The sequence below is a fragment of the Gavialis gangeticus genome, unplaced genomic scaffold, assembly GCF_001723915.1.
Source record: "Gavialis gangeticus isolate Ggan-Ray unplaced genomic scaffold, GavGan_comp1, whole genome shotgun sequence".
NCBI lineage: Eukaryota > Metazoa > Chordata > Crocodylia > Gavialidae > Gavialis > Gavialis gangeticus.
The window spans coordinates 27875511-27900153 of record NW_017728995.1 but is presented as its reverse complement, the minus strand read 5'-3'; the positions used below and the strand labels follow the sequence as shown (position 1 = coordinate 27900153).

At 46.7% G+C, this 24643-nt stretch overlaps 1 protein-coding gene across 1 annotated transcript; it reads left to right on the top strand.

Annotated features, from left to right (window-relative positions):
- The first annotated feature begins 7125 nt into the window (after window positions 1-7125).
- LOC109288036 (alpha-2-HS-glycoprotein-like) lies at window positions 7126-17044 on the top strand. The gene is made up of 7 exons (XM_019503371.1): window positions 7126-7424; window positions 9360-9470; window positions 11659-11743; window positions 12711-12871; window positions 13943-14050; window positions 15311-15391; window positions 16431-17044. Exons 1-7 carry the CDS (start codon window positions 7197-7199, stop codon window positions 16704-16706), a joined length of 1050 nt encoding a protein of 349 aa, XP_019358916.1. The 5' UTR covers window positions 7126-7196; the 3' UTR covers window positions 16707-17044.
- The last annotated feature ends 7599 nt before the right edge of the window (window positions 17045-24643 follow it).

Below are 24643 nucleotides of genomic sequence, written 5' to 3'. Positions count from 1 at the left end.
GCATTTCCCTCAATTTTAGGGAGGCTAGGAAGCACTCATAATGCTACAGGAACATATAAAGTACTTTGCTGCTCATTGCATTTAGTCCCCTGCTATCTCAGGAGGACCTGAGGCACGAAGAGACTAAGGGAGCGTCTACACTACAAGCATTCCTGTGACTGCAGAGATGCCTGAACTAGCCTGGGCATAGATAGAAGTCAAGTCACAGCAATGTAGAGCTTGGCATAGGCTAATTTACCTGCTTTTCAGGCAGGTTTTGCAGCCTGCAGTGAACTCTATGATGACACAGCCAGATTGTTACCAGTACCCAATCTAACTGATTCTTGGAAATTGGAGAACTCAAACACATACAAAACACAGCAGTAGAAAACTTTACACAGAAACTGCCTGGCTAAACAACCCTAAATGCCCCTCTCCCCACTTCTGCAAACATTAGCCTCTGTCTACAAATTCCCCACCTATGCAGCCCCTCACAAATACCTACTCAAATACATGGGTTTTATAGTTTGCAATAAAGGGGTGTTTGTACACACGACAGGAGTTTAGTGCCTTAAATTGAAATGGTGGGTTTTTAATTGCAATGATTAAAATTCCACCATTTCACTTTAGGGGTTTCCATCACTGTTACAGTGAGGGTCCTGATCCTTTTTTCTTTATTTTTTTCAGAGCCTGCCTGCATCTCCTGCAGCCAGGGGCCAAGCTCCCAGTGGCCCTTGATCTGCAGGGCCCCCGGTCCTTCCTTCTCTGGCAGCGGTGCCCCTTGGGGCTGCCCGGGTGGGCTACTAACGGGCTAGATGCTGCCCCAGCTCGGACTCGGGGAAGAGTTTGATTGGGCTGGATGCTGCCTCCGAGCTGGGGCAGCAGCTGCTAGCTAGCTGCCCACTCAGGAGGCTCCAGGAGGCCCTGCCCCCCCAGGTCCTCCCATAGCTCAGGGCCCACCAGCAGCTCATCTAGCTAGCAGGTGCTGCTGCAGCTCAGAGGCAGCACAGTACTTTCAGGCCTGATAGCATCAGAACAGGCCACCACTGTGGTATAAACAAGCCCGGAAGGTTTTACTGGCCCAAATCAGCACCTAAAAGTTAACCTTTAAAGGACTGGCTAGGGTTGATGCTCTGTGCAGTGCCACAGACGTGCTGTGACCCTTCTGCAAATATTTTCTCATTTTCCTGCATAAATATGTTTGCACTCTGTCTCGAAGTTCACTGCATTCTGCTCAGTACATTGCTGCACAGATGGAGCAATGGGCATTGCAAAATATAGGATGAGTTGCATTCTGCATGTTAAAGAGGGAACTGTTTAAGTGCCACCACCATACACCAAGGACTGTCAGGGTCAGCAGTGATGGTAAGTTGGAAGGCCCATTATGTTTATACCAGCCTCCGTAGCATAGTCATTTTCCCATCTAAAGTAGGACCTATGTCACCAGCATCTCCATTTGCTCTCCTCACACTCACATAGGTGAATACGGAAGAACCATTTTTCATAGATGGTCTTGACGAGTGGTTATGATGAGATTGGGTCCAGCCTTGGAAGCGGTTTGGAGACTTATTCATACCACGCTGGATCAATCTCCACATACCAGGGCATGAAGGTGTAAGTGCTGTGAATGCGTCTACTGAGCATGGATAATGCGTAGCCAGTCCAGATATCTCCAGGGACCCAAAGGATGTATTTGGGCTCTGAGCCTGCACTAATGTCCATACCGTTGCCTCTTCCCTGCTGATGTCACCCCAACTAGCTAGATTACAGCTAGCACAGGCTCGATACCCACATTGCAATCACACTTCCATTTGGCAGTGTAGGCACACCACAGATACAGATGCTGACATCTACTTTTTGATGGTGGGCAGGCAGTGGGAATGTTACTGCATTCACTCTGGTGACCCTCCTGTTCTGGGCCTGTCTTTACATTTCTCCAGTGCTCTTCAAACTGTGGACTTTGCTGTGTCTATAGTGACAAGTATGCCACACTGCTGAGGGCTGGGTATAAGGGCAGGAAGCTGGTTAAGCCTGATTCTTAGCCTACTGGAATGAGCAGTGTTTGAAAACTCATCCTCAATGTTATTGGCTTTGTGTCCTCATTCCTCCTGTTGGGAAAGACCTGGCATAGTCATCACAGGTGTGGGCCCTTTAACTGATTCTGGAGCTAGGTAACAGACCTGAAATACTAGGGGAGGGTCAACTGCTTAAGTGGGCTGGTGTGACCTGAGAAAGCAGAGAGCTACATTTACATTTCAAAGCAGAAGCTGTAAGAGGCAAAAGACTGCAACACCTGAGAACAGGGAAACACTGAACACATAAGAATCATGAGATGTATGCGGTACATGACAAATGTGAAAAGCATGCTATGGTCAAAGCACCCAAGAGGCAGGTGGGGGTGCAGATTCGCCTATAAAAACCCAGGTAAAGATGAGGCCTAAGGGATCTCCTCCTCATTACTTAAGAAGACCTGCAGACACTGCAGAAAGACTTTCTGAATACCTGGCTACAAGGAGACACTCTGCCCTCAGGATTAAGTCAGATCTATTCAAGGCTTTCTGTTCCTTTTTGGCTTCTTATGTTGCATTTTAAGTTAGGCTAAGTTGTGTGCTGTCACTGCGTCTTACTGGGCTGTGTCTTAGTTTAGGTGGAATTTTTCTCCTGTTCTTTGTTTTATGCTTGAAATTGCAAATTGTTGTGCTCAATAAATGCTCTCTTCATAGAACGGACTATTCCTATTCAAGCATTTATGAATTCAGTGCCACTACCTAAAGTGTAATAGTAAGTCTGGTAACACTCCTTCTTAAGAGACAATAAAAAAGAAAAGGATAAAAAAGGGGAAGACAACATTTAAATTTTTTTAAAAATGAAAAGACAAAGCATAAATTAAATGGCAGAGACTAAAAAATGAAGCAGGAAGGAGGTAGGAAAGAACTAATGAAAATGGAAGTCTAATCTATCTATGGCAGACAGGGCACCCAATCTGTGACAGGCTAGGTTTCTGAGATGAGCTGTAGCTAAGGTACCCTGCTCACAAAAAGAAGCAGTGTGGCCTGAAGGGACTTGCACGACCTCTGTTTTATTTCTCGCTCTGCCAAGAGCCTACCACGATGATCTTATGTAAATTGCACCCCCACTTGTTTCCTCCCCTGACAATACAATATACTGCCCTCCTTTTTACAGCACTTTGAGATATACAGGGAAGAGCTAGACATTTATTATCAAGATGTTCCCTAAACCTAGAACTCTACTTCACTGCCTCTTGTCTCAGTTAGGCATATACCAATGAACTGAGAGGGCCTTTCAAAACTCAGTCTGAAGCAAAGCAGAAAATCAGACTTCATCTGGTATAAATTGTCCATTAAAACCAGTAGAGCTGCATCAGTTGAGGGTCTGGTCTAGAAGAAAGATTCAGGAGATTACGAAAATTGGCAGAATTGTCTTTGTAAGAGGATGTCTCAACGACGTTTTGACTGCTCAATCACCACCGGTCTCCTCTTCTCTTTCCTCCCACACTTTGATGTTGTAATAATAAGAAAGGAGGGAAGTAAGATGCTGCCAATAATCAACAATATTGCTCTAGGTCAGTCATACTCTTCGCAGGGCTTCTCCGTCTCCTACATCCTGTTCCTTTCTATACCTTGATGGTATTTCAGCTGGTAGCCAAATCCCAGGCATTCCCTGGGTTTCAGCCCAGGCCTCTTCTGGCCCACAAGCCTCAATTAAACAGCCTTGCTTCCAATGGGGATGTAAAATCCTTTGCTTTATGTTGACCTTGGCATTTTCCCACTTTAGGTAAGTTTGTGTTGCCCAGCTGGAGTGGAATCTGCTTCACCCACGGACACCTGATTTTCTGGTCTGGTTGGTTGTGATCACCAGGACTGCTAAAGGTCAAGTTAAGTACCTAAGGTGTGGTCCTAGGTTTGCCTCCATTATTTCTTTCCTTTGCCCTAGGGTTTTTCCTACCCCTCAATGCAAGTCCATCTTAATTCCTGGCCCTGAGCATCATGACTTTCAGGTTGCACACAGGCCTGTCTCTCTGTCTCTCTCTCTGTCTCCTGCTGGCTTTCTTTTCCATGCCCTAGCAGTCAATGGATCTTTATTACCTGTGGTCCAGGCTGGCTCTGATTCCCAGTCAGGGATCTCCAGGCACTCCCTTCAATTTGCCAGCCTCTTGTGTTCCAGGGCTCTGACTAAGCCCTGATCCCAGGTTTTGTGCTGGCTCTGGTTCCAGTGTCATGTCTCCATGTAGCTTGCATGGATTGTGCTGCTTCCTGTGTGTTCCCCTTACCAGGCGATTCCAATCTGAAAATCATCTCCTTTAACTTCCAGAAGAATACTCAGGGCTAATGGAAGGCAACTCCTACTAGCTGGGTGGGACTTGCTCCAGCTGGCTTCTTCTGCGTCCACTAGCCTCATAGGGATTTGTCACCATGGCCCACTCATGCACACCACAATGCCCCTCTCTCCCAGTAAGACCCCGTGAAGGCTCTGGTCCAGCAGGCTTGCCCAGACCATAACAGGATCTGGGGCTGGTGCACTGTTACAGTCTTCTTCATCATTTGCCATTTCCATTCTCTTCTACATTTCCCAATTCCTTACAAAGGACACAGTGACACCGGGTAACCTGTTTGGACATGGTTTTGAGTCCTGTTTTACAGACCTGCCAGGTTTACATAAGCCTTCAAACTTGATATTTCCAAACCTCTTGAGATTTGCTTATCATTTGTTTTGAGTCTGCTGCCAATTACTAACCTTCTTAAAAGGGCTTAATGGACATACAGATTCAAACCCTTTAAAGCCAGAAGACACCATTATGATCCTCTAGTCCAGTCATCTGGATAACAGAGGCCATAAAGCCTCCCCTGGTAATTTCTCCATATCAAGCCCTTAATTTCTGACTGAGTTAGAATGCTTCTTTGAGAAAGACAACCCAGGCCTGATCTAAAGACTTTAAATGATTGAGAATCACACTTTAGTAAATTGCTGAAGTGGTTGATTTTACTAACTGTTAAAAAAAATAATGTTTCTTATTTCTATCTTGGAATTGTCTAGCTCCAAACTAGAACCTACTGAACTGTTATGCTTTTGTTTGCTGGATTAAAAACCCTCCGCTAATGGGTTATATTCTGGATGATGCCAACCAAACTCCTCAAGAGATTTCATTCTTACCTTCTTCACTTTATCAAAAATAATTCCATGCCTTGCTCTACATCTCATCTGCCTGTTGTTCAAACACATTACACTTCCCCACCACAGCCTCTTCTGCTTTTTGATAGCGTTGTGACTTTGTGTGTCTTGTGAACCTCAAGAGTCAATCCTGTCGTCCTTGTGCATTCAGTCCCAATAAACTAAATATGACTATCAATGTGAACAAGGGCTACAGGATTTTGCCCTTGGTTTATAAGCACATAAGAACAGTAAATATGTCGTGCTCTATGACTCAGACTTCAAACCTGCTTTCTATACATCAGTACAATTTCTACTGAGGTCAGTTGGCTACACTGAAGAATGCCTTTGGGTCAAATTCTACCCTGGTGCACTCTAGTAAGTTATAATAAATATACTGGGGTTATTCCAGTTTTTCTCAAGGTAACTGAAAACAATTCATGGCCAGGGGAGGATCCGGTCGGGCATTGGGGTGGGGGTGCACTGGTGCAGTTGCACCTTCCCCTCTCTCCTGCTTTGATTCCTGCTCCACCTAAAGTTTAAGACCAACTGTCTGAGAGGGACAGCAGCATTTCTATTCAGGCAGCAGTGAGGGAGTCAATTGACTTCATGGTTCATTATAACCTGCCTGATTCCTTCTAAACCAGGGGCAGGCAATTATTTTGGGCAGAGGGCTGCTTACTGAGTTTCAGCAAGCCATCGAAGGCTGCATGACAGCCAGCTCAGGGCAGATTAATATTACTTTTCTACATTTTTTAGGGGCCCCATGGGCTGGATAGTATGGGCTGGCAGGCTGCATCCGGCCCCCGGGCTACATTTTGCCCACCCCTGTTCTAAACTCTTCATTCCACAGGTGTCAATGACACTCTTTTTTTAATGGTCTTGATGTTCCACTAATTAAGCTTTCTTTCCTTGTGGAATTCTTATGTCTGTTAGCTGTTCCTGGTAATCTAGCTCCTATGTTTACATCTCTGCAAATTGTTTTTAACTCTAGCTAAAAACAATAACTCAGGTGTGGAAATGTTAACTCAGGTGTGGAAAGAACCTTTAATGAGTCACTGAAGACACTGCCAATATACTCAAGAAAGCTAGATTGTTTTATGAATGTAAAACAGAGATATACATTTTATTTGAATGACTACAGGACTTATGAAACAACATCTTTTTTGATTATTTTTTGCCTAGCTGGTTACGTTTTTTACACACAATGTATGAGATAGCAAATCTATGCAAATTCCAATAAAGTTATATTTGTTTTTTGCTTTGATCTTAAACTGATTAATACAGCCCTAGGTCCCTAGCATAAAAGTAAATTCTCTAGCTTCTTTTTAACTGGAGAAAAACATGTTGTGTTATATATGATGATGATGTATCACATCTGCACCCCCCTTTTCAAAATCCTGGATCTGACCGTGTTCACAGCATACCAGAAAGTGCTGAACCTGTGTATCTCCTCCTCCTACTAATGCAGCCAGCGACCAAAGTCACAACATCATTTAGTCCAGCACTAATTTGAGTGAATTGAGCTGATTCTGATTCCACTCATTCTTTTACCATGCTGTTGATCTCACTCATTTTACTCCTGATTTACACAGGTGTGAAAGGAAAATCAAACCTTGTGGTTTCAAAGCAATTTGGCCTGTTTACCATAGTGCTGAATTTGTTCCGGTATCGCTGCAACCTCTCTTAGCAGTAGGGAGTGCTTTCATTTCTCATGCACTGTACTTGATTGTTAACTGAGTACTGAAAACTATCTTATATTTTTTTGCTGAGGCCACTTTCTTTTTAGCAGACTTTGCAATGTCCTTCTGGATAAAATTTACTTTGGCTAATATTAATCAGGCAGTTTGATGTCCTAACATTTACTTTTCTCTTTCATTGTTTGCGATACCTTCTTGGAACTGGGACAGATAGCAGTCTTGCCCTTACGCAAATTTTTGTTGCAGTCTATTATATAAATGAGACCCAGCTAGTTACTTTCAGCTAACCATTAGAACGTTCTTCCTAGACTGAGTGTACTGAAAGAGATCAGCTTTCCTCTAACAGCCATGAAGGCATTAGTAGCTTTAATATTGCTTGTTCAGATTGCAATCTACCAAGCTAACGCACATGGGCCTAAACCAGTTGGGCCATCCCCTTCCTTAGGTCTGAGGGACTGTGATAGCCCAGAAGGCGAGGAAGCAGCTGCAGTAGCTGTGGACTACATCAACGCCCACCATAAACATGGATACAAGTATGCTTTAAACAGAATTGAGGAACTGCGTGTCTTCACTAGGGTAAGTGACACATACAGTAGAAAAGTAAAGCTGCTTCAGAAGGTGTGCTAAAACAGAAAATGCTCAGAAATGACTGATGTAGGGCCAGATGTAGGACCAAACTAAATGTAGGGCCAGGTGGTGTAGATTAGCATGTCCCCATTGACTACATCAGTATTACATGGATTTACATGAGCTGAAAGTTTGGCCCAAAGTCTTGAGGATGGAATGTGTCTCTTCAAAAAAAGAAAGAGAGAGAGATTTTAAGTAGGATTAGTATGATAGTTGTGATGGGCCCAATGACCTCTTTATTGGGGCAGATTAGCATTGACACAAGAAACTCATTTATATGCCTAGAAGCTAATATGGGGACTCAAATTGCGAGGATAAACCTTGCAAAGTAGATAAGCCTTTTTTGGCTAAATTTATTCCTTGCAGAGCTCCATGATATTAATGGTGTTACACCTGCCCCTGATGTTGGCCCAGTATTTCACTGAGCAGTTAGTTTAACTAAGAATTAGCAGTTGTTCTATATATCCACCTCTACACCATGACCCTTTTACACCACACTGCAGACTAGAAAGGCCTCAAAGTGGACATAAATGCAACATATGCCCATATATAACTGAGAAAGGAAGGCAGGAAAGCCACTAGAATAAATTAGCCATAATCCAACTGAAGCCACTGGCATTTCTGGCAGATTCAAACAGATTTTAATGAGATTAGAATGGGATCCACAGTGAAGTGATCTTGTTTTACTCTTGTTGGGGCAGAACCAGCACAGGGGCAGTTACTGTAGAGCAGCCAAGGCTGGGGAGGAGAGGATAAGGCCAGTGCAAGGACCCAGCTGTTACCACTGCTGCTGCTTGGCTGTGGTGCAGCATGGGAAAACTCCCCACTGCCCAGCCTCCTGGCCACCCAGCTGCCCAGTCGGAGCAGTATGGCACAGTGCAGGCAATGCCCCAACACTGAATGCCACTGAAGCCTGAGTCCCACGGGCTGGATTCAACAGCTCTGTGGGCCGCAGGTTACTGACCCCTGTTCTAGCTGAAAGGTCTAATCAAAAAGGGCCCTGCAAGAGTAATGGGCCTGATGCTCACCTGGTGCAGTTCAGTAAAGTTTCACTGAGATCAGTGGGATAAGGCCAGTTCAGACCAGCAAGGAATCTGGGGTTTTCCCTTTGCCCAGAGCACCAGACTTGTATCGGAAGGCATTTTGTCTGGTACCCTCATATCAAGCCATGGAATTACTCTCTGTAGTTTTCCATCTGCCAAGCTACATGCCTGTCTTAAAGTATTACTGGGCAGCACAAACTCAGGGACACTGGCTTTGGGTTCTAGTCTTTCTCTTTAGAGCCCTGAATTAAGAGCAGGCACTCCAAACCAGTTCTTAGGTGCCAAAATCAGTGTCATTTCACTCACAGTTCTGGAATGGAGTCATTTTACATCAACTAATGATGTGAACTTTTGTTCTTATAGAGCAAGGATGTCCAACTGGCAGCTAATGAACTGTGTGTGGCTCTGTACAGGTTAAGATGCAGCCCCTGGGCTCCTATCTCGCCATTGGTTGTCCTGTTGCTCCAGCTGTAGCACCAGTTGGAGTCTCCATCCTTCCTCTGGTTTTTGCTGTTTGCCCCCACCCCAGGGAGCACAGCGGTGCCGTCTGGCAATGCTGGGGGAACTGGGGGTGACCCTGATACCCTGTGGGCATGCAGTGCAGTGGAGGGGGTGTACAGTGGCTGGGCAGAGGGGCACATAGCATGGTGCAGCAAAGGGTCCAAGTGGCATTCAGCCCCTGGCCACCTAGAAGTTGGACAGCCCAGGTATAGAGTAATCATAAGAACTAGCTCCTGACTGCTTTTCTCCCAGGGCAAAGCCAACCAGAATCTCATCCTGCAGAGGAAAGCTGATGATGCTTGGGGAATTCATTAGCAAAATCCTTGTCTTTCCCTTCCAGCGGCCTGTTGGTGAGGTAGTGATACTCGAGCTCGACTTACTGGAAACCAGGTGCCACGTTTTGAACCCTCTGCCTCTTGAAAACTGTACTGTACGGGAACTGACTGAACATGTGAGTACCTGAAATCAGTACTAGTTTTGTAGCTACATACAATTGTGCAGTTCATGATGTGTGTTTATAGTGGGCAGAGAGTAGTTTTCACCTGCTACTTCGGCCCACCAGTTTTCTCCTTTTCTAGGGCAAAAGCCTCCTTTGAGACCAGCCTCATAAAGCTCAAAGCTGATACTCAGCTCTTCTTATTTGCATAGATCATAATAATTTACATCTTTGCCTTCCTCTCATGGCTTTCATCCAAGGAGGCGGAAGGACTCAGCAAATGTTGAGTTTGACCTCTGTGAAAGAGAGGAATATTAGCTGCTTTTCACAGAGCAGAAGACAGAGAAATAACGCCCGAGGTCCACAAAAGGACCGAAGGGCCCAGCCAGGAGTTCAGGAGGCCAAGGGTGTGAGGAGAAGTTCCATCAGTGCAAAACTTGGCTTCCCTGAGTTGGATCTGGGACTTTCAGTAGTGGGGCTACAGCACTGGCTGGCTACCAAAAGCAGAATTGAGCCTAATGTCCTCAATAAAAGGCTTAATTAGAATTGAAGTGGCCATCTGTACATTTTATACATATTAGACCATGAGTTGAAAATCCTTCTCAACTAAAACCGGAGGGGGGGGGGGTGTCTGAGCAGAAAACAGAGCAAGATTTTCAGTTTTCAGTCAAGGGTTTCCAGAGACTGGGCCAAACTGGTCATAGCTGGATCTGCCCTGGGATTTACTCTCCCTATCGCCGTAAAGAGACATCACCTTTATGCCACCATGAACATTTTTATGGTAGCACAAAGTAAAAGCAAACAGATGCCCATACCCTTTGTCATGCTGCAAATGCCTAAATGTGTGGCCACAACAAAAGGTAATATTAATTTGTGTATTTTGCAGCAGATATCTGTTTTATGGTGGATAAATATGGGCAGCTCTGGGCTGCTCATGCTCTCCAGCTGCCCCAGGCTGGTGTTCCTGCTGGGAATTTCCTGGGCATGCAGAATCAGGGCCTTGAAGCCCTGGAAGTGCCTGCCTGGATTTCCCTGTTTGCACAGGAACTCCCCAAATTAAAATCCCTAGGCACATCTCTGCAAGCGGGACACCCCAGGTTTCCCTGCTTGCAGAGGTGTGCCAAGGGATTCCAAGTTTGGACATGCCTCTGCGAGCAGGGAGACCCTGGAGTTCCCCACTTGAAAAGTCGCACCCAGGGATCCCCCCAGGGTTCTCCCATTTGCAGAAATGTCCTCCAGGTGTTGTGCCACAGAATCAAGCCCCTGCCATTCCCAAAAGTGGCAGGGGCTGCACCCCACGAGACAACAGGCAATGTCCATCTCACTCAGTGAACCAGATCAGCTGTGCCAGGACAAATCCCAAATCCAGCCCAGCCCATCTGATCTGCTTCATTTAGTGATGTCTGTTTATAACCCGTGTTCACCAGGGCTCTGGTCCAGTGTTCCAGGTCAGGGCTCTCTCTACCTGTTCCCCTTGTCCCGTGACCATAACTTTGACAGTCAGTATCTCCTCTCCTCTTGGATCTCATATACCATGAAGCCAGGCTTCCTCCCATTGACCAAGATTGGTTTCATGGGACTGCTGAAGGTGATTCTACTGAAGCCCTTGATTACAAATAGGTGTACTGAAATTACTTGCTTTATGCTTTATCAGAGATGGGCTTCAACTAAAGTTGCTTTATGCTTTATCAGAGATGGCCTTCACCTGGACATCATTGAGGTCCTGACTCCTTTGAGATCCAGGCTGGAATCACAGCTTTGCAGCCCAGGTCTGCCTCTTAGGGCTTGTCCACACAACAGTAGCAGCAGGTAGTCTCCATGAGAGTCTTGCCCACCCATGTCCCTGACATGCTCTAAACCTGAAGTACTCCAGTGAAGCTACTCCTCCATGCTTGGGAATGACCCTGGATCAACTTCATTGGTGAACTTCTGGGATTGGAGCATGCCTGAAGGTGTGGGGTGGCATAACAGGACATGCAGGAGCCCCTCAGTGCCAGGACCCACCATGGCTGCTGTGTAAGCAAGACTTTATATTGAGAAAGGTTTGTCTGGCTCTTCAGTAAGCCAGACTGGACTTGCTGCAAGGACACGGCTGAGCCCTGTTCTTCTGAAGTCAGAAAGAGCTGTCCTCTTCCAATACTGGTTTCTTCTCAAGAAACTCCTTCCAACAGGATGATGTAAACTTTTGCTTTTGTACCTCTAGGCTGTTGAAGGAGACTGTGATGTTAAATTGATCAAGCAGGATGGAAAGCTCTCTGTAACAGCTGCAAGATGTCACTCATCTCCAGGTAAAGGCCTTCCTTTGGGGTAGGGTGTGAATTTAGGGCAACCATGGGGAAGCAGGAATGGCAGAAGCCTAGCCTTCCTGAAGAAGCAGCAGGAAAGTGCAGATTGAAAACAAATTGCTTCTTTCCCCCACTGCTTGGCTTACTGAGCAGTTGTACTTCTTTCTCAGCCAGTGGGGCACAACCCAAGAGGTAACCCCCATCATCACCATGTCACAACCCACCAGCTCAGTAGCTGTATCTTAGAAAATCATGAGAAGGGAGAGGTAGTTAGCTGTGTTTGTCTGAAGTCAGGAAGAAGGCAGAGTGGAGTTGCACCCTATAGACTAACAAAAACTATATGATACATAAGTATAGGAAATCACGGCCAGTTTCTGCCCTCACTTAGACCTGTCCGTAATTACATGTGCCTAAGTTTACTGACCTCAGTGAGTCAATAAACCTAGGTGAGTATAATTATGGGCAGACATTAGTACTTTTCTTCCCATCCATTTGTTCCTCCTACTAGGTAGATTTCACAAGCTGGATAAAGGAAGGAGTCACACACCCACATGCAGACAAACAATTCTAGTAATTTGGAAGCTCCTTTAACTTCTCTCATATGCTTTCACAAGAAGAGGCTGCATGCTGAAGTCCATATCTGTTTTTCTTAAGACAAACTCTCACTGATGTCGCAGAGTTTGCTGATTAGCAAGAACCTTAACACTTGAGCTACTGAAGCCCATAGCACTTTTGTGCAAACAAAGATTCCAGGAATCAGCAGGAAAAAGTCAAATGTCCCCCTTTTCCCATGCTGCCATCTGAGAAGTGAAATGCAGCAATTTTTTTGCACTGTACAGCAACACGAATTATGCGACAATTTGGAACTGGGCATGTAAAATAGCAGCCCGTGCCCTTGAACAGATCTATAATGCTTTCAGAAATAACCTGTAATCTGATGAAAATACCATCTGCCCTGTCTCTTCTCTAGACTCAGCTGAAGACATCATTAAAATCTGCCCTGATTGTCCGTTACTGATTCCATTAAACGATACTCAGGTGGTGAAGGCAATTGAACTCCTCCTTGACCAGTATCACAGCACAAATGATAACTACTTTATGCTCGTTGAGATTGCACGAGCTCAGATGCAGGTATAGTAAAAGCCATTGCAGAAGCACATAGGGAAGGCATGCATCTCATTTAAACCGTGCAAGGGATTGTAGCCCTTTGTCAGACTGTACTGATTCCAATATTGAAGGCACTGCTTAAAGCACTGTTAAGTGTGCCTACTAATTCACATGGAGAAAGCCTGCTTCCCCCCAGTATTGCTTTACATGTTTGCTTGGAGCAAAAGTCAGTAAACTTTTATTAATGGCAGACCCCCACTTCTGACCTAGCTGCCACAGTGGGCTGCCACTCCCCTGCTGCTGCCCCAGCCATCCCTATTCTGGGCTATATATTTGCCTCCCTAATGCAGCCTCCACTTACCAACTGCTGCCAAAAACCATGGCCAATGACAGTAGAGAGTGTGGATTGGGCAATGAGGGAAAGCAGTAGAGGGCAAGAGAGCAAGGAGGCTGTGGAGCAGGGAGGCCTGGGGCAGGTGGCTTGGGAACACGGAATACAGCCCCTTCAAGCTGGCACCCAGGACTGGTGCACATGCCACTGCATGTCTCCAGTCCCCCACCCCACCCCCCCCAATGGGCCAGATCAGACCATCATGGGGTGGTTCCAAACTCTTTGTGGGCCAGGTCCAGCTCGAAGGCTTGAGGTTGCCAACCCCTGGCTTAGAGTGCTTTGCCTCTGGTAGCAGCTTTGAAATTCACAGGACACAATCTGTTTTGGGACTGCTAATAACATGGCATTTACAGAAATTAAAAGAAGCTAGGAGGATTAATCACCCACTCCATGTGTCCTACAATTTTTTGATTGCCAGAAGAGTCTGTTCTATGTGGCTTAGACTGTAGTTGGTGGAATTATGATCACTGCTGTAGTTTAAAATGGAATTTTCCTTTGGTAGTAACTGGGCAACGTTCAGTGGTTTAGATTTTGCAAAGGGATCTGTGGCATCCTAGCCCTGTGACTTTCCTCAGACGCCAGTGGTTTTGCAGAGCTGAAACTCCCACCAGCTTCTTAGAGAATTCAGCCCTTTACCTTGTCTCAGCAGTTCTGTAGTGTCGGGCTGGAAAGAGGATTAAACAATATTCATGTTTTATCCAAAGGCCCCTAATACCATCATTGTCGAGTTTGCAATTTCTGCCACTAACTGCTCAAGCAAAGATGCCAGTGAAAATGTGGAGGCCTGTCAGGCGCTGTCCGGGGATCAAGCTGTAAGTATGCTGAAACTATCTTTCTGACCAATCCACTTCAGGTATAGAGATGAACCACATTACACTGGACCATTATGGAGACAGGGTGCAAGGGTTGTTTCCTCTCAGTGATACAATTTCTAAGTCTCCATTACTTCTTTTCCCCTTCTATCATACAGGGGTTATATATTTCGATGAACCCTCTTAAAAAGTGAGGCCCAGGGAATTGGCTATACAGAACATCTCTCTTAAACAAGGGCATAGGTTGTTAGCTCTGATTTGTATTGCAGTAGGTCATGGAAACTTCAGCCTCACTGTGCTGGATGCCATAGCAAGTCAGTGCCTATCCTGAAATACTTAAAAGTGTAGGTGTTGTTAATACACTTTGTGTTACTAATTGAATTCCCAAGACCCTTAGGTTCAGCTTAGCTCTTCATCTCTTGAATCTAAAGATACTCAGGCTCCATATACACATTCAAATAACCTGGGAAATTTACCCAGAGCCACATGTATAGACATTCAAATGCTAAGGCCCTAAAGAGTAGAGCTTGCAGTACTGCTACTGTGAAGCTGGGGGGGCAGGAGGGCCTGCACACACATTTAAGGATGCTCTACAGGCTCCCATATTCTCCTGGTGACAGCAGCAGTGGATAGGGCAGCTCTTATTAGCTGGCCCAGACTGCCCATGGTCACTCTGTTTCTCTGCAGCACAGTGTAGGGATTGAAAAAGGGACCTGTTCTGCTCCTTACTAGAGCAGCACAGTCCAGCACGTGACATATTGTCATCCTAAGGGGGGAAGGGAAGAATGCCAGAGGACTATGTTCGCTTCTGAGAGATGATCCATAGCATGTACAGACACTCGCTCACCCAGGAGAAACTCTCCTGGGAATTATTTAACCCTGGTTGTCCCTGGGTAATTTTTCTCCTGGACTGGCATTTTTACTCTGGGAGAATAAAAGACTCCAGTGACTCTCCCAGGAGAAACTGAATGTCTGTATAATGTAAGTATCCCATGTAGTTTTGCTGTATGTGTTAGCTTTTCACCTTTCTGCCCTCCCTCTACACTCATACACAGACACACATACCTAGACAGACATTTAAACACAGCTGATTTTAATGGAAGCTGGCCTCAAAAACAACAATTTTGCAGTTTAAATAAAACATGTATGGCATTTGGAAAAGTTGGTATCTTTTGGACTGCACAGTCACATAGACATTGCATTGCAATAATCCTCCTGTTTCTATTTGTGGTTTCTTTAACTTCCCTCTAATTTTGACAGCAATTTGGCTTCTGTGTTGGATCAGTCATGTACGTTCCCAAAGAAGAGATCCACGTGGAGTGTGAAGTCTACGCTCCTCAGGTATGAGTGCTCTAAATATTTGCTTTGTTGCTAATACTTTCTTATTGTGGCTTGGAATTCCTTGCATTATTAAGAACTGTTTGGAGTACCTGCTCTGAACTTCCCTCTTTCCCAGATTGCACTAGCTACTTGATGCAACTCAAGAGGTTAAATTCAATCCATAGAACCTGATAAAGGTTGATCTTGTCTGTGTTATGCTGTTTTTTTCCAGAAATTATGCCATGTTTACCCCCAACAGTTGGATATTGCTGCTTCTTGGTCTCCTCAACCAGAGGTGGACATAGTTATGGCTGATGGTGCAAACTATGTTCCAGGTTCTTTGCCTGAATGCATTCTGCTGGGTATCCACCACACTCTCTGAATTAATCAGGTCCAAAAACTAGTCAGACTGTGTCCAATTGTGTTCAATAGGGTTGAGGACTCGCTAGAAGTAAGCAAAAAGGGCCAGGAGATTGATGTTCACTTTTGGATCTATCTCAGGAGATGAGGTCAGTGGGGACCTTGTTGCTAGTAGCCTCTAGATGAAATCAGACTCAGGGACTGATCCATATCAACCATGTGTTTTTAAATTCCCATCACCACTACCACTGAGGCATACCCACTTGTGACAGTCATAGCAGGAGTGCTTGACTATACCAAGGTTCAGGCCTGCTGGTGTTTTGACTTAGGTGTGGTCAGAGCAAGATTAGACAATGTTCTGGCTGTATTGCTTGCTCAGAGTCCAGTAGTCCCATCATTACTACCTCTGGAACAGCAGCAGTGTTAGCAACGATATCACTTTTGGGTCTGAGAATGTCACTGACTTCATAGGACATGTTCAGGGTTTCCGTTGGTGCAATAATAGATGCATTTTGGCACTAAAAATCTACTGGCTATTAGAATGTGTGTGTTTAAATGTGTAGCCAAACCTCCCTAAAGGTCACCAACATTCCTGTTCCCTAGTTGAAACCACAGTACTTAGTAAAAACATCCAGCACCTGTATCTTATAAACTCCAAGTCACAGAACATGCACATCTGACTGATGTCTCTCTTTTCCAGCCTGAAGTTGTCCATCCTGTCCTGGCTGATGATAATGTAGGACTGCTTTCCGCTGTTGTACAAGGCTTCAGTCACCACAACCTCAGGCATTCCCATAGCAGCCATTTCAATGACGCTTCAGAGTCCAACTCTGCAGAAGTTCCTGTTGCTCCCACCTTATCAGCGAAGCTTGTGGTCAAAAGAACAGTTTCTGAGCCAAAAGCAGAACATCCAGGAGGTGTACTACATCCTCGTCCTCCTCAATGCCCTGGCAGGATACACCATTTCCGTATATAGTTACAGGCACAGCTAGCCAGCTGATTAAAGGGTTAGCTGGTGGCACCAACAACATGCAGAGTACATGGCCAAATATAAGTATCTGAGGCTACTCAGATCCTTTATCTCCAATTGGTTTCATTCCTGATAAACCAGCAGGGATCAATAGCATGCAATAACCTGCTCCCAGGTGCAGGTGATTATGCATGGCAGTAGTTGTGCTCTCTGCCTCCATGGATGACCTTTTTAAAACAATAGGAAATGTTATTGCCTTGATGCCGTTGGAGTATCTGCAGACTTGTGGAGAGAAAACCAACCCAAAGTGCTTTATAAATAAAGAGATGCTTCTTTGCCATCCATCTGTATTTAGTGTCTGCTTTAAACTGTAAAACCTGGATGGATCACACTTGCCTTTTCTACATGTCCAGTGACACGGTATTATCATATGCTAGGCCTAAAACTTTCCAAGGTGCTATGATCCTACAGTTCCCTTTATTTCAATGGGATTTGTGGGTGCTGAGCACATCTGAAAATCAGGCCAATGCTGCTTTTGAGGCTGGATGGGTAGGAGGGAGCAAACTTTGAAGTGTAAGCCTCCTTTCTCCCTCCTGCACTTTGTCTATCTGAAGGAAATCAAATTCATCCTGGACTCCAGGCTTGATCCAGACTGCAGTATTCCTTCCAGTATGGCTCTGTGGAACCAGCAACAGCTGTGGCAAGGGTCTAGTGGCAGCAGGATTTGGGGGTCCAGTGGCCATGGGTCAGCAGCAGCAGGGTCTGGGGCAGTGGTGGGGGGTTCAACTGCCATAGGGCAAGCAAGGGTTGCAACTTCACAGCCCTTGCTTGACCCTCTGCCACTGATGGCCAGGTCCATCAGGGTCCAGTGGCCCCAAATTCTGCAGGGAACTACATCCACTTGGCCCTGCATTACAACTTCTGGACAGAATGGCTGTGCAGGCTGGATCTAACCCCTGGGCCATATGTTTTACACCCCTAGTCTATCTTAATTTACCAGCACTCTGAGCAAGTACCAATCTTTAATATACACCTATAGCACCTAGGTCCCCTTTAGGCATGATGTAATGACTACCTATGACATCACTAATATCACTAACCAGCAATGAACTAGTGAATTCAGTGAATATCAGTATTTGTTTAAAGAAGAAAGAGTCAGGATGTTCTGAGAAAGTACATAGTGGAGCAGTCAGACAGCTGGACATCCCTCTGTTCATTAATGGAATACCTAAAAATTGGAGGACTCTAGTAACTCACATACACCTGATACTGGCTGGTGACTTTTCTGCAGTCTCCTGCTCCTGCAGTAAGTCATGCCACCACAATTACATGCATGTCAGAGGACATCGATTTACAGTGCTGTGTAAGCCAATTAAGATGCCTCCAGGAAACAGGGGCAACAATTTATAGTGTGGAAAACACAAACAAGGCACTGCTTAAACGACAATAGGCCTGACTGCTCTTCTGTACTGGAACACTGTGAGTGTGTCTGTCTGTTAACACCCACTTAAGGCTAGTTACATTGTAATTCAGAGCCCCCACAGATGCTATTGCATCAAGCAATTTTTTGCCCAGATTACTCCTTAAACCCTCCTCTCTCCTGCCTGTGCTGTACACTAAACCAAGGATGGTCAACCTGTGGCACAGGAAGTCTCCATGTATGGCACATGACAGATTGAGGAGGAGACAAGCATCACGTTAGCAGATAGGGCAGAAAGCAGAGTAGCAGATGGGACAGGGAAGGTGCAGAACTAATTTGTAGGGCTGTGCGAAACGGCACCGTTCCACTTCACCGTGAGCTTCGACGGTTCGATGGAACAGTGTTTCGTCTTGAATTTCATTTCAAGTCAAAACAGCTGTTCCATTTTGTTCCGTCAAAACAGAAAGGCTGTTTCGCCACTGTTTCGAGTTTTGCCAGGGATGGGAAGTCAGCCCAGCTGGGCTGACTTCCCATCCCCAGTGCTAGATCACCCAGCTGGGCTGCTTTCCCGACCCCCGTGCTTGGTTGTGCCAGGGGTGGGAGGCAACCCACTGGGGCCGCTTCCCTGACCCCTGCGTTTCATCATGAAGCACGGGGGTCGGGGAAGCAGTCCCACTGGGTTGCCTCCCACCCCTGGCATGATCAAGCGTGGGGGTTGGGGAAGAAGCCCCACTGGGTTGCCTCCCGCCCCAGGTGTGATCAAGCGAGGGGGTCAGGGAAGCAGTCCCACTGGGCTGCCTCCTGTGCCTGGTGCAATCTAGCACGGGGGTCGGGGCAGCAGCCCTGCTGGGTTGCCTCCCATCCCTGGCATGATCAAGCATAGGGGTTGGGGAAGCAGCCCCGCTGGGTTGCCTCCAGCCCTGGGTGTGATCAAGCGAGGGAGTCGGGGAAGCAGCCAGTGGGGCTGCCTCCCACTCCTGGTGCGATCTAGCGCAGGGGACTGGGAAGCAGCCCCACTGGGCTGCCTCCTGCCCCCTGCCCGCTGCTGGATCCTGCGCTGGGGATGGGAAGTCAGGCCAACTGGACTGACTTCCTATCCCCAGCCTATGGTTGAAACATTTCGACTTTTGAAACATTTCAATCAGCCCCGTTTTGTTTTGAGGCTATTTCAACTGCCTTTGTTTTGTTCCGATTTTGCTGTTTCAACCTTGAAATTGGTCGAAGCAGTGTTGGAATGAAATGGCTGGCAAAATTTCGCACAGCCTTACTAATTTGTGGCATGCCTGTCAAAAAGGTTGACCCCCATGGGACTAAGGAGATTGTACTACACACTTCAAAGCTCTACCAAAACTGCCTTTGGACTCAAAGCCGTTTTGTAGTGGTGTTGGAACCCCCTCCCCACATCCCTCCGCTGGCAAAGTTACTTCACCTGAGCAGAGTAAGGCTTCTGTTCCCCAGCAGCCAACTAATGTGTTAAAAGAATTAGCTGACCACTAGGGGTGTATGAAGCTTTGGTCACCGATTCGATTCAGAGAAAGTTTGGCCCGATTTGGAGGCCGAATCACCAAATCCGAATTGAATCAGGAGGCAAAAAAACCCCTCTGTATTGATTTGGAGACTCCAAATCAATTCGGAAAAGATTCAAAGATTTGGCGATTCAGAAGACAGTCTTGCAGGGAAACAGAAACTAAGAAGAGGGAGGGGGAGCAGGGGGGAAAAGACTGACATCCGTAGCTGGCCAGTGACTGTGATCTTTCCCTGAGTCCCCTTTCAATCACAGTGCTCTGGGGGAGGGACATAGAAACAGCACATAAGCCTCTGTCTGCAGCCTTTCTCTCCCTTTTGTGAGCTTTTCTGCCTAAGCACCAGGAAGGCCTCCTGTTACAGGCTAGCATCCCTGCTGTTTTCATCTTGCTGTGCCTTAACACACACACAAAGTCACACATCATGACTTTTGCTTTCAGAAGCTTGAGGTGCAGTTTCCCAAAAACCCCTGCACCTATCTCCTTGAAACCTGGCAGACCTCATGCCCTCAGAAGGGGTACCATCCCTGCAGTTTTCATCCAAATCTGCCTTAACACACACACACACAACATGAGTTTCGCTTTCAGCAGTTTGAGGCACAGTTTCCCAGAAACCCCTGCAACTATGTCCTTGAAACTTGACAGGCTTTATGCTCTCAGAAGGGGCTACTGTTCTTGCCCTTTTCATTCAAATCTGACAAAAAATGACAAAGTTATAGGTATTTCAGTGATTCCCCATTGTAGTTTATGGCCGAATCAGCTAATCTCTCCAAATCAGCGGCAAATCTTCTGAAGCCAATTCAACCAAATTGATTCGGGACAGCAATCCAAATCTCCGAATTGAATCACTGTCCTCTGAATCAGCCGAATCCAAATCCAAATCAAATATTTCCCTATTTGCACGGGCCTACTGACCACTGTGTTTATTAACCAATTCCAGCTTAGACTATGAATACAAATACGCCACCAGCAAGTGGTCCCAAGTTACATCAGTTCAGACTGCCAGTTACTGCTGCATTAACAGACAGCTCTCCCTGGGCACATCTATCTGGCAAACTTGCTGAGCCAGACAGCAGCCCCCGCAAGCCTGCCCTGAAGCTCTGCACTGTGTCCTGAACCAGATGCAACAGAGCTGCATCTCCCTCTCTCATACACATAAAGGCCGATTTATATCTTGGGGAATGCAGTGATGACAGTCAGGGAGAATGGCCAGGACATTCATCATTGTATGAATCTTGTCAGAGGCACTAGGATTCTCCAGCTAGGGGGAACTCACTCCTTTCCCTCTAAACAGGAGCAGCACTGGCCGCCTACCAACTGGCTGGACGTGCTGCAAAGCTGGCAGAGCACACATCCTGTCTGCTTTTCTGCAAAGCTCCTAATAGTACTTCACTCCTAACTGCAGGACTTGAGGACCTTTCATTAAAGCAGTGTGCTATGTGGCTAACTCACGGCCTTGGTGGCATAGTGCCCTAGCAGTAAGCCAGTAGGATTCTTGCTTGCATGGGGAGAGAAATCCTATACACCTTCCTCATACTCTGTCATCCCTTACACACCAGTACTACTCAGTGCAGGGTTGTTCCTGTTTGATTTGTATTCAATACAATGCACCAGCTCCATGATTCCCTCAAGAGAATGAGTTTCCCTACTTATTTCTATACCCCAGATTTACTTTCACAAAACTGGAGTAAGCACCTAGAGTATGCTATATGTATTACCCTGTACAAGGTACATGTGATGCTTCCTAGCTGGGGAAGAAGGCTCCTTTCCCTGGCAGAAATGAGCAGATCTGTAGCAGGAATCCCTGCAGATCCCTGTGTGATGAAGTGGTAGCATTCCTCCTGCCACAGCAAGACAAGGGCACAGAGAATATTTTTTGCTTCCAGGCTCTGCAGCTTCTCTGCTCCTTCTCCTGGCACAAGTACCCTCTCTTATCCATAAAATGGTCCGGGCTCATCTAATGCAGCACTTAACTGTCTCTCATCTTCCCTCTCCCTGACACCCACCCCTGTAAGAGCATCACATTTGCATCATGGGCTTTAAATGCTGTTACTTTGTCCCTCAGTAGAGCACAGGACTGTGCACAGCTGATCCTCTTAAGCGGTGTACTCAGATGTTAGGGGGACGAAGGCTACAGGAATGGTAATTATCCAATAAAATAAAAATGCTCCTTTCCTTTGAGTGACAGAGGACTGGCTGGGTCAGATCTGCACCAGTCACTCACTGTGTTTTTCACTGTCTCTGGCTGACAGATCAACAAGCTGTGTCCTGCCTGCTACTCAAGAAGGATGCCCTGAGCTTTGCTGGCTACCTCCCTGTTTGGGCTGGTGCACTGAGAGCAGCTACTTGATAGAAAAGCTGCTTCCATCCAGCTGCTGGAGATGGGAGATGAGAACAAAATCAAGAATATAACAACTCCGCATCAGAGGAGCCACCTGCCCAGCTGGTGCTATTTGGCAGCCATGTTGTCACTGTCAGGCCAAACACTGGATGGATACAGAGGGTGAATTATTTGTATTACCCTTTCAATAGGAGGAAAGTGCTCCGAAACCCAGGTTCAGGGCAAGTTAGCAGTGAGCAATTCAAGGGAGGCTGTGAAGCTGCTTCCTTGCCATGCCCGTCCTGTGGCTCAAGGGCTTGGCCCTCCAGGGCTGTGATTCTGGTGTTGTTCTCCATCACTGAGACAGGGGATGGTATTTTTAGTAGAACAAGTCTTTGCCCTTGCATTGCACTCTTCCTTCCCAGCACCACACAATCAAAGGCCCAGGTCTGAAAACCAAGCTCCCCCCCACCCGCGCTTAGGGAGGTAGCCCTAATTAAGTAGGATGGAGTACTGCGGGTGGTGGAGAGGGGCAGGGAAGGGCAGAAAGGGGCACAGTTTAATCAGAGATTTTCATGCGCATCTTGTCAACAAACCTTTGAGGAAAAACCTTATTTAAAAAACACTGGGCTCCTGGAGATTTGCAACCCCCTTCCAATCTTCTCCCACCCAAACGTTCTGGATGGAAGTGGCCCAGCCTCTGGACAGCTGTGCTTGACTGACCGACTTAAGCAAACTCTCTGTGGGCCAGACTGCAACCGTGGGCTCTGGCCCATTGCAGGGAGCAGGATGGGGATGTAAGGGAGCTCACTGCATGGAGCTGCCCCGCATTGCACAGAGTCATCCACCACATGTGAGCAATGGAGCCAAGACTCTGCGTGCTCCCCATGCCCTTCACAGTGAAGCATTGTGGCAGGAGCTCCGTAGCAGTCACCATGCTCCCCACAAGCACAATTCTGGCTGCCCTTCTCTCAAGCCGCAGGGGTGATGTGTGGGTCCGCTCCTTCCACCCACCCTCCCTTAACTGTGTGGCTGCCTCTGGGTCAGCCCCAAACTCGGTGCCCTTTCAAAAGGATATTGCTCTAGAAAGGATCTCCCTGGCCTCTTGCTGTTTCCATTTTGCAACTGGCCTGCAGGTTAATAGGTGACTAATGAGCAACTCCTTGGTTGACAGAAAAACCTCAAAAAGTCAGCAGAGGGCTGCGCAAGTCACGTCAGGATTTTATTTAAATGCTCTAGCTACTGAAAAGGAAGGCTGCCAGAGCACCACTCAGTGCTGCTACTTAATACTAAAATAGAAGCATTGCAGGAACCATCTGCACTAGCCCCCAGCCTGTATCCATATATGCCACTGCCGTGATATTCCTGTTACACCCGCAACAAGGCTGAGACAGGCTGTGTCAGCACTTAGAGGAGTCAGTCTGAGGGGCAGATTCAGTAGGTGGCCCTGCGGCCTCTGAGCCACTGGGTGACTGTCCTGGTACCAAGGTAGGAGGTCAATAAAACTGCCTTGGAATGAGATGGAAAATCGAGGGGGGATATCAGGATGCTCAATTCAGACATGGTGAAAGGAGCTGTGGCTCTGACAGGAGCCCCTGGATTAAATACAGGAATAATGCAAATGGCAGTATGAACCAGTGAAAAAGTGGGTTAATGTGCACAAGTAGCATTTCCAGCATCAAAGTGGCATAAAGAAGTGTGCGAGAGAGACAAGTGCCGAAGGGGTGCAGGGTAGAATAAGTCACTGACTGTAGGCTGCGAGATGAAACAGCTCTTCCCTTCATTCAGCTTTACACTGTCCTGTGAGTAGCTTTCTCTGCCAGGCTCTTCCCATCCAAGCTTTGGCACAAGGGTAATATTTATCAGGGCAGGTTACACCCCGTTGCTCTTACACTCTCTTTCTGGCCTGCTCCCCCATCCTCACTGGGATTGGCCAAAGTTAATGAAAGTTTTCATTACTGTAAGTCTTGTCTTGATAACATGTAAGTGGCAGAATGCCCCAAGAGGACGTTTGCAGGGGTCTGTCCAAGCAGCCAGGATAGGACTGGAGAGGTGATGGGGGGACATGAGCAGCCTTCACTGCCCATGGAGGGCCAAGGGCTTGTGCTGGCTGCTGGGGGAAATGGGGATGTCTGCAGGACAGCTCACCTGGGACTGCCACATGAAGTGAGACGAAAGTCAAATAGAGAAAGGGGGCGGGGGGAGCAGGAGGTTTTCAGGTTGATGAGGTGACTGGAGGGAAACAGAGCACAAAGAGGGACAGTAGATCTTCATGGAATTTAAGCCCTTTGTGGCAGAGACAGTGCCTATACATCTGGGAAGCACTTATGTATCACTACAATAAGCACTTATGGCATCTGGATCACTACAATGAGTTATAATGAGGCTAACTCCCACCTGAAGCTAGTGGAGAGTTCTGCTTGAACAACACGTTATGAACCATTATGAAGCATGGATTTATTAGGGGGAGATCATGTCAGACCAACCTGACTGCCTTCTACGATCAGGTCACAAAGGCCATGGATGCAGGTGTCGCGGTGGATGTAGTCTTTCTGGACTTCAGCAAGGCCTTTGACACCGTCTCTCACCCCATCCTAGTTAAAAAACTAGGCGACTGTGGCATCGATGCCTACACAGTCAGATGGACTGCAGATTGGCTGAGGGGTCGCACTCAGAGGGT

Excerpts from the sequence above, each read along its gene's own strand:
- LOC109288036 (XM_019503371.1), top strand. The coding sequence starts at position 7,197 with ATGAAGGCATTAGTAGCTTTAATATTGCTTGTTCAGATTGCAATCTAC. Across the intron at positions 9,471-11,658 it reads TACGGGAACTGACTGAACAT|GCTGTTGAAGGAGACTGTGA; the intron begins GTGAGTACCTGA and ends TTGTACCTCTAG. Across the intron at positions 12,872-13,942 it reads TTGCACGAGCTCAGATGCAG|GCCCCTAATACCATCATTGT; the intron begins GTATAGTAAAAG and ends TTTTATCCAAAG.